Genomic DNA, 10,111 nt, shown 5'->3' on the forward strand with positions numbered 1-10,111 from the left:
TTTCCTCTGCTCGCCCCTTTCCCTCTGTTTGTGTAGGGCCATGTTTCATTTGAATATCAAAGGCAGCGAGATGGTGGCCGGACACTTTAAACTGAATTTTTTGGGGCTTCTTTCAAGGAATGTGACCGCTTAAGTGTCCTTGACGAAGGGAGAGGGTCATCGAGACAATGGTGTCTTTGTAACTGTGAGGCGACAGTAATCTCTATCATTCAACCCTCTCTGCTCATTGATTGGATCACCAGAGATGCCTTTTTACATCTCGGCCCAAAGTTCTGCTGGGCTGGGCAACATTCAAGGACTTGTTGAACAGTGTTGAACCTCAGTGGTCCAGTAGAGCAGTGATGGTTACGAGATGGGTATCATTATGGGATAGATAGAGCCTTTGATTGCAGGTTAAGAGGTCTCAAGTTCAAATCCCCTCCCTACGTCACTTTGGAGAAAAGGTCTGCCAGACTAACACATCCTCGTGGTAAATGAACACACTATTATACATGAACACACTATTATACATGAACACACTATTATTCCATTGTGGTTTTCCTGTCTCTGAAGATCCCTTCCCCCACCACGGCAGACCCAGTTAGTCAACGCTATGGCAACACTGCCAGAGAAACTTTCTGAAAATCGATGAAGACAAATGGGTTTAAAAACAGCTGTTAGGGTTGTAAACAAGTTTGGTCTTGGTGGACCCGGCAGCTGAACTCAACTGTGACCCTCAAGATCAAAACTAGATCAAAACGGGGTGGTCAGTATGAAGAGACATTCCTTGTCTCTAGGCAACCACTGGAACCTTCTCTGTCCATTAATGTTCTGTTGACCCCTGTAAGGAGCGTATCCGGTAGCAACGTCTGTAAATCCTGTGAGAGGGGCTCCATGTTCAGGGCCCCAGGACATCGTAATGGTTTCCCTTTCACAACTGGTTCTGTTGAAAGGTACAACCTCACCCCGAGGTAAAGAAAAGAGGGCTGTTATTCCTAAACTAATCATTCTGCCGGAGGTTACCAGGAGTCAAAGGGGGGGCTGTAGACCAGGAGGTGAGGAGACCAGGGGGTGAGGAGACCAAGAGGTGAGGAGGACCAGGAGGTGAGGAGGACCAGGAGGTGAGGAGGACCAGGAGGTGAGGAGACCAGGAGGTGAGGAGACCAGGGAGTGAGGAAGACCAGGAGGTGAGGAGACCTGGAGGTGAGGAGACCAGGAGATGAGTAAACCAGGAGTATACAGTATAGTTAATTTTGACGTAATTAACTAAGGTTGTGAAAATGAAAGTCCACAGACTTGAGTTCTGAGACTGTTGCCAGTCCTACTTTAAGCGGCTACATTTTATAACATAATAGTGGCGTCTTGTATGCCAATGGCAAACCCCATCTAAAGATTAAAGGAGAGAATAGGGGTGAAGATTGAAGGGCTGGCCCTTTATTCTTCTCTAGTCTTCTATGAAAATAACGTTTTGTCTGTAAAGTTTATCATCAACAGCTTTTGTGTTTTCAGAAGGGAGGTTGAGGCACGCGATCCCGCGCTCGCGGTATCTATCTCAGCATCAGCGGTGTCTCCTTATCTTCTGTCTGGCATGGAACAGCCACCTGGATCCGTTACTAAGTCGGGGCATGTTGCTGCGCCCCCCCTCCGCCTGCCTCCCGTCCGACAATGAGCTGGGTGGAGGAGCTGCGTGCATGACATTAAAATTATCTTTCAATTAAGAAGAGGCTTTTATCCAAAGATACGTATACAAAATATAGAAAGAATAGTAAGAAATCAAGGATCAGTGTAGTTCTAACTTTATTTCGGTGGTTTGAGTCGAGGAACGCTCTGTGACCCCTCGCTAGGCTATGTGGAGGATCTTGGCACGATCATCAACACAAGGAACCTAACACCAGCGATGCAGAGAACGTGTTATATGTTCGTATACATTACCGCATTATTATTTATACCTTTCCCTTGAACATGCTGATATATTTGGAGTCATATCCTCACATGGGTACAAATCACAGCAGAGGCTACATGTTCCGCACATCTGGAAATACCGTGTTTCCTCCGCATGACTGACCGTAAATCTAGAGGGCCGAAGAGTGAGGCAGGAAATGTTGGCTCATGCTGAAGCTATAACTTGATTTGAGACCCTGTTCCACTTCAAGCCGATGTCATTTCATGAGAAGAGATTTGGTTGCTTTTTTGGTTTGCGTGTAGTTGTTGAAATGACCGTTTAACCCAGTAGAATACACCGGGGAGGAGAGAGTTGTAGGCCCAACTGGCCTAGGTTTAGGCATGCAATTCAGATGCATTTGTGAACAAGTGATTTAAAGTCGATGAAGGTCGCCACTGGGCAGTATGAAGATGTGAACTTTTTTATTCAGAGAAGCAAATGTACTGTAACTGTTATGACAAGTACCACACTCCTGGACCTACAAAGTCCCCTTACGTGATCAGTATATGAAAAGAATAACAAGACTGTTAGATAGGCACCCCTATCCTTGTGTTTTCACTTGTTTATCTCCTATCGGCCTTGGAGATGTTAACAGACTGTCACCGATGTGAAACGTATAGTGAAATATTGTCACATGACAATTGTTTCAAACTTCATGTTACATCAAGTACAAGAAGGAAAAAATATATATTTTAGTCACGTCTTGAAAGAACATCCTACACCAATACTGCTAGTTAATAATGAACTGACAGCTCCAAATAGGCCTACACTCAAACTTGAAGAACATCATATTATTATAAGAGTGATCCTATCTGGTTAGCTTAGTACACCGGGTGCTTCTGCGGGATATGGGTACAAGAGAGTCCCGCACAATTTGTCCTGCACTGCATCCCTTTTCATTAATAATTACATTAAGTTAGTCCAGTGGAAACCAATTAAAAACAGTCCAAGTATCCTGTATGGCTCCTGGAATCTGGCGTTGTGACACTGAAGCACTACCAGGTAAGACTGACGATATCCCTCCTTCCTATAGTTTGTCTTACAGTTATTTAAATTCGCATTTCGGATATTTATATTTCTGTTGTCTCTGTACGTTCAATTCTTTCCACTCTCTCCGCCTGGAGGTCATTGGTCAGTTTGTGGAGAGACCGAGGGCGTCGCTGTTACACCGGAAATGCCCTAGAGCACCAGGAACTGGCAGAAGGTTAAAAGTCCAACATGGCGTCGCGCGGTGTGTTAGGGTCTATCTGGATTTCGTTATCTGGTGTTAAAGGTGTTGCTAGCAGAGGGAGTCTAAATGTTGCGAAGAGGATTAATATTTTTCCCCAACTTCCAACTTTTGTAAATATTCAGACGAGAGGAATCCGTGAGGGTGAGTATCGCAGTCCTTTGCTAACCGCCGGCTAATGACGAGTAGCAATGCAGCATGCATTAACGATTGCTAACTAGCTACCAGTTAAGTAAGCCAAAGCTAGCCTTGATGTCATAAACATTATATGAATGATTCGCATATGCCTGTTCGCGTTTGTTTTACGGTAATGAGCACACAAGACACGCTTGATGCGTCTTTCTATTAGTCTACATCGACAAATAAGCTACTGTAGCTAGCTAGGAATGTAATGTTTGTATCAAGGCGAGGTAGCTACCTGGAGTTTCTGTGTGGGACAGTTATTATTCCAACACTTTAACACTTGAACAGATCTAACATTAAGATTCAACTGTTTTGTGTGTCAACAGTGGTGGAAAAGCAAGACGGCAAAACGACAATCGTAAGTTCTTGAATTGGGTCGGTCATCTCATCTAGCATAATATTATGATTCAAGTTAGTTTGTCATCTGAACCGGCATACTTGTTAACACTTTTTGGTGCACTTTTAATTATTTACCAGTATGCATACAATAGTGCAAACATATACTTAAAATATCTTTGTTTTATGCTAAATTCTTTGGCCTGCTAAATAATACATATTATTATTATTCTGTGTGATAGTGGGTGTGTGGTTCCCTAACTCAACCTTCTCCCTCTGCGACCTCAGATTGAGGGGGTGATGGTGGAGTCGCCCGCAGGTTTGGAGCCCCCCAACTCCACAGCTAAGTGTCCCATTTACCGCTGGAACCTGCAGAACAAGTACAACTACACGGTAAGGCTGCATCACTGGTACAGCGACAGCACCCAGCCATTACATGGTCCAGTTTCAGTTTTGAATCAGTTCACGATTTGTCATCTAAATGCTGATGGCTCATGCACATAACGAGCACCAGTTCAATCATAACTCAGGGAACGTTTTGATATTTGGACCAGGGCAATATGGGGAAAAATACATTAAATATATACAGTCTATAACCAGTGTTAGTGTGTGTTAGTATTGAATCAGGTTCAGTGATACAGGGTCAGTGAAACAGGGTCAGTGATATTCTGGTCTGGTTCCTCCAGGACGTTCTCCTGCTCAGTCAGTTCATCCGGTCGGACGGAGGAATGCTGCCTCGACGAATCACAGGCCTCTGTGCTGATGAGCACCGCAAGGTCTCCGCCTGCGTCCAGATGGCCTTCAGAGCAGGTGTGTGTGTGTGTGTAGCAGGTTAGACTGTGTGTGTGTGTAGCAGGTTAGACTGTGTGTGTGTAGCAGGTTAGACTGTGTGTGTGTGTGGGGCAGGTTAGCTTGTGCATGAAATGTTTTGTTAGTTCGACAGGAAGTGAGATGACCTCACTCCCACAGCGTTCTAAAGGCCCAGCTGTGTTCCAGGTCTCCTTCCTGACCACAAGCCCAAACTACCCGAGGGCCATGTTCCAAAGAGGCCTAAGCCCCAGCTCAACAGGTATGTGCACGAGTGTATGTGTACATGCGTGTGTGTGCACATCATTGAATTGAAAGAATTCAGATTTAGTACCTCCCTTGACATATGGCAGGTTCAAACAGTTATACGTTCACCTGCCGATGACAATAAAACCCAGCTGTGGAGCAGATCTGGGTGTTTTCAGAGCAGTGGTTCCCCCTCCTGACAGCCCACCCTGTGTTGTTGTTGTGCAGGTACCTGACGCGCTGGTCGGTGGACTCTGTAAAGCCCATCTACCGGTCTGGTCTGAAGTGGTGCAAGAAAAGAGTTTCTGTCGGCCATGTTGCTCTTAGTGACAACATACGCTATGGCAAGAAGCCCCTGTACCTCAAACACTGACCCCTGTACCTACAACACTGACCCCTGTACCTACAACACTGACCCCTGTACCTACAACACTGACCCTAGCCCTGACCTACAACCTTGACCCCTGAACCTAGCCCTGACCTCCAACCTTGACCCCTGACCCTAGCCCTGACCTCCAACCTTGACCCCCTGAGCCTAGCCCTGACCCCTGTACCTCAAACACTGCCTGTCTTCAAGAATGGCCCTCTCATTTTGGATTGGTCCGTTGAACTTTCAGGAGACTCCATTGGAGTGCAGCTGTTCGTGTATTGATTTATTGTCGGGCCAGAGGTCATCTCCACACCTTCAAACAGCCAGACCAGTTACTGTTTCTGCTTCTCTTTGAAGATGCTCAGAAGATGAACTCTTAACTCTGCCACAGCCTTGTGGAAGCCAGTCCTGTCTCACAGCTTCGATGTAGGTGGGATGTGAAGCATGTGTACGTAACATCAACCCAGATGTGCAAATAAAACGTATCCGTTTACTCCATCTTCTCTCTGTTTACTGTGTGTGTGTGTGTGTGTGTGTGTGTGTGTGTGTGTGTGTGTGTGTGTGTGTGTGTGTGTGTGAACTTACAACTTGGCATATGGAAGTAAGTCACAACAGCAACCATCCACTTTTCTTTCATGTTTATTTTGTACTTCCGCAACTGGGAAAACATATTTTGCATAAATAAAACTAAAAATGTTTTGTTGAGTGAGCTTGTGTAGAGTTGAAAGTAAGGTTAAGTCCTGAAGACAGCCCTGTGTTCCGCTGGTCTACAGCATGAAGGGCAGGTCCATGTTCTTCAGTCCGTCGCCCATGTAGATGTATCCATGCTGGGGCGTGTTGGGGACGTGGTACCCTGTCAAGCCTAGCCACAGCAGGCTACGCACCACACACACACTGCTGCCCCGCTCAAAATGCAGGCTCCAGGACCCTACACACACACAGTATTATATATACACAGACCCTACACACACACAGTATTATATGTTCACAGACCCTACACACACACACACACACACAGTATTATATGTTCACAGACCCTACACACACACACACACAGTATTATATGTACACAGACCCTACACACACACAGTACAGTCACACACAGCAGACATATAGCACATCCATGTTTAATGACTTGGCATCATCTCTCACACAAACAGTTCCATATTGTCTGTATCTTTTATTGCTTCCAGATTCCTTGTCCACCACACCCAATCCCTCTGTGGAGCATGTAGCTGCACACAGCTGGTCCTGGAGGAGGGTTAGGGTTAGAATGGAGCTGTCCTGGATTACCATGAGGGTTAGAATGGAGCTGTCCTGGATTACCATGAGGGTTAGAATGGAGCTGTCCTGGATTACCATGAGGGTTAGAATGGAGCTGTCCTGGATTACCATGAGGGTTAGAATGGAGCTGTCCTGGATTACCATGAGGGTTAGAATGGAGCTGTCCTGGATTACCATGAGGGTTAGAATGGAGCTGTCCTGGATCACCATGAGGGTTAGAATGGAGCTGTCCTGGATTACCATGAGGATTAGAATGGAGCTGTCCTGGATCACCATGAGGGTTAGAATGGAGCTGTCCTGGATTACTATGAGGGTTAGAATGGAGCTGTCCTGGATCACCATGAGGGTTAGAATGGAGCTGTCCTGGATTACCATGAGGGTTAGAATGGAGCTGTCCTGGATTACTATGAGGATTAGAATGAATGGAGCTGTCCTGGATTACCATGAGGGTTAGAATGGAGCTGTCCTGGATTACCATGAGGGTTAGAATGGAGCTGTCCTGGATTACCATGAGGGTTAGAATGGAGCTGTCCTGGATTACCATGAGGGTTAGAATGAATGGAGCTGTCCTGGATTACCATGAGGGTTAGAATGAATGGAGCTGTCCTGGATGACTGTGTATGTAACTTGTACTTGTCCTAATGTGAGTTGCAGATCAAGGTGGGCCACCCAGCCTGCAGCTGTTGTGTTGGCTGCCACCCAGGGCTGGGGATCACTGTGTTAATGCCGAGAGAGCAAGATCCAGAACCAAAACATTCAAGGAATACTGAGCTGGACGTCAGCTCCTCACCACCTCGCTCTGGAAGTCATTTCTAAAAGTGGATAAGGGCGTCACCTCAGTGATCCAGACGGTCGCCTGTGAGCTTCGGCTAGCTGAGCTGCAGACAGCAGACTGCTGTTTGTTTTCTGAGGATTGGTTCTTTTCCACCCCTCAAACTATCAAAAATGATTTGTGTCTGAGAAATGTTCTAGATAAACTGTCTGTGATGTGACATCCTCCACATTCCTTGAACCATGGACTCAGTTTCTGGTTCTGTGTTGAGTTCATAGACGTTGTGAAGTTCTTAATTCTGTGACTTCTGTCCTGTCAGACAAGGCTGTGTGTTGAATGGTCTGGCAAGGTTTCACAAATGGACTACACTAAGTAGTCTTTTGTTGACAACTACGAAATGTTTTGGTTAGATGGTTATATACACAGCTAAACACGCACGCGTATTGTTTGCTAGTGTGAATCCAGCTGAACAACCTCAAAACATTAGGAGGTTTCCTCAGATTGGAATATGTTTCTCTCCATCACATTAGGCCTGTGGTTTCCCTGTGTAGTAAACCATGACAGTTAAGTCATTTAGACTTGCACGGACGAGACGTCAGCTGCCAGGCTATATATCTCTTACCTCCACATTACATTTCCCCCTTAATATTCATCACTGACGGACAGTTTAAACACACGTAGCTTTCTCCATCATACTCTGGAATCTGTTCCATCTGGAGTAGATCACTGTTCAGCCAAGCTCAGACACCAGCTATCGTGCTGTCTGAGCAGACTCAGTGAAGCAGCATGTTTTCACTGTCACCTAGAGAGAGAGAGAGAGCGAGAGAGAGAGAGGGTACCTTTGGGGACGTCGTTGCTCAGGGGGTTCAGGAAGTCGATGGAAGGGTCCATCTCAGCAGTCTCCAGGATGGACTTCTGCTTCAGACTCCGGGGCTCCGTGAAGTGGAGGAAGTTTCTCAGCTTTTCCGCCTCGGAGAACGACAGACCTGCGACACACACACGCAGGCTACACACATCTACACGCACACACTCATCTACATACACAGTCTACACACAGTTACTATACACACACACATCCACGTGCTCATTTACACTGTCTATACACACACATGTACATACACACATTTCACTGTCTACACACACAAGTGTTGTCTGGTACATTTCCAAGCAGTAACATGCTGTTTCTTAACTCTCCAGGGTCCACACACTTGCCTAGAACCAACAGCACACAAACAGAGTGGATGTGTGACGTAGGCAGACCTTCAAAGCTGCGGTTGGTCTGGACCAGGCCATGGGGACTCCGGATAAAGGCTCCTCGTGGAACCACGGACACTTCCGTATCGATGGTGTGGACCGTGGCTGCCAGCCTCACTTCCTCCTTCACCTTGATCTGCACGACCACAAACAGCCTCCACTGAGTCACGACTCGTACAGTAACACGGAACCGAGTCCATTACACGGCCGTTAATCACGTCCGCTAAGTAAAACACCGTTGTATCAACATTTACGTGACCTTTCAACAACAGCTCATCACGCTCACCCGTACCGAGACTTCCTCCTCTACAGCGTCGTCACCCTCGCCCTGCCTGCGGGTCTCCGTGTGCTCGTACTCATGGGACGGGTCGCCCACGAAACGGCCCTTCGCTGCCGCCGACACCTCAGCCAACATGTCCTCTGTGGTAGGTGGGAGCAGGTGCCAGTCTATACAGTTAAAACTAGAGAGGAAGGAACACGCTTTCACACAGGTGACCCCTGAATTGAATTGAAATTCAATCATGATTGTAGGTAAATTAGATAGTGTGCAAGCTAGTTAGACTAGCTATATAGCTAGTACAGTAACGTTGTTAGCTTCTTTTGACACAGAACCATCAGTAGATGTCATAGACTACTACTACTTTAGTTTTAGTAATACCGCTTACCTGTAGAGGGTATTTTTGTCACGCATTTCATCATCTTTAACTCCTTGTGCTATGAAATAGTCGCCCTTTATGCCCAAAATCTTGCCCCAAAACAGGACGCGGTTGAATTTGTAGTTTTTCTTCAGGATCACCAGGGAAGTATGCATGGCCGCTCTTTGCTCACTGCTCAAAGTCAACCCAGTACCAGAAACGAGGTCCAATGAATAGTATAGCGTGTTGGAATCCATTTTACGAGTCAATACGTGACTTAAAATGGCAAAATATACGTAAAAATAGGAAATGACAGAAGTCTAAAGGGCAAACATTGCTTGGTGTGAGATGAGCGGTAGTAAGCAGTCCGGTTGCTAGGGAAAACAAATATCCAAGTTACGCGTTGCCACAGCAACGCACAGTGCTTACTGATCTAGGATATTTTGTTGTTGAGCAAACCAAACTATTAGCTAGCTACAACATATTCAAATTACTTACAAAAAGTTACATGTTTAAGAAAATGCGTTGGATGTTTTTATAAACATATCAAAACATTTATATATAGTTTTTATTAAGAAATCTCATGACATGGAACGAAGAGAGGATAAGATAAATGAGTCTGGGGAGGAGAGGAAGGTAGGGTTGAGAGAGAGAGCGGTAGAGAGGGACAGTGTGGGACAGTAAACCCTGTGCACAGCTGACAGGATTCAATCAAAGATTGACCATTTTCTCACTGTCAGTTTCCCCTGAGAGATGACTAATGTAGACAGTGCAGCATAGGAGGGCACTGTCTGAAACCAGGACACAAGCTCTTCAAATACCAGCACACTCAACCTTTAACCACTAAGCTACAGCATGTTTGTTTACTAGCAACTACATCTATCCCCAATCCTAACCAATGATCTAAGCACAGCTCGTGACCAGAAGGGAACGGTACCTGCTCTGACTTCCCAAGCCTGCCTTCGGCTGGACGCCACACATTAACAACCTAATGGAGAATCTCATGCTATTGATGCGGAGAGGAGGGGAGGAGGGGAGACACACACACACACACACTGCTCTGGGACCAGACATA

General features: G+C 46.0%; 2 protein-coding genes across 3 annotated transcripts; one reads left to right on the forward strand and one right to left on the reverse strand.

The window, feature by feature from the left end:
• The first annotated feature begins 3,090 nt into the window (after positions 1 to 3,090).
• On the forward strand, positions 3,091 to 5,589 carry mrps18a (mitochondrial ribosomal protein S18A). The gene is made up of 6 exons (XM_047022356.1): positions 3,091 to 3,293; positions 3,659 to 3,690; positions 3,957 to 4,061; positions 4,355 to 4,478; positions 4,665 to 4,737; positions 4,950 to 5,589. The coding sequence occupies exons 1-6, from the start codon at positions 3,140 to 3,142 to the stop codon at positions 5,092 to 5,094; spliced, it is 633 nt and encodes a 210-aa protein (XP_046878312.1). The 5' UTR covers positions 3,091 to 3,139; the 3' UTR covers positions 5,095 to 5,589.
• Positions 5,590 to 5,734: 145 nt separating this feature from the next.
• rsph9 (radial spoke head component 9) lies at positions 5,735 to 9,463 on the reverse strand. Of its 2 annotated transcripts, none has more exons than XM_047022354.1 (5): positions 9,067 to 9,463; positions 8,694 to 8,862; positions 8,408 to 8,537; positions 7,987 to 8,133; positions 5,735 to 6,019 (listed from the first exon to the last, which is right to left on the reverse strand). In XM_047022354.1, exons 1-5 carry the CDS (start codon positions 9,291 to 9,293, stop codon positions 5,859 to 5,861), a joined length of 834 nt encoding a protein of 277 aa, XP_046878310.1. In that variant the 5' UTR covers positions 9,294 to 9,463; the 3' UTR covers positions 5,735 to 5,858. The 2 variants fall into 2 exon arrangements, with proteins under 2 accessions (XP_046878310.1, XP_046878309.1); XM_047022353.1 differs by having other exon boundaries at positions 8,688 to 8,862.
• Between the last annotated feature and the right edge of the window lie 648 nt (positions 9,464 to 10,111).

Source organism: Hypomesus transpacificus, chromosome 6 (genome assembly GCF_021917145.1).
Source record: "Hypomesus transpacificus isolate Combined female chromosome 6, fHypTra1, whole genome shotgun sequence".
Classification (NCBI taxonomy): Eukaryota; Metazoa; Chordata; class Actinopteri; order Osmeriformes; family Osmeridae; genus Hypomesus; species Hypomesus transpacificus.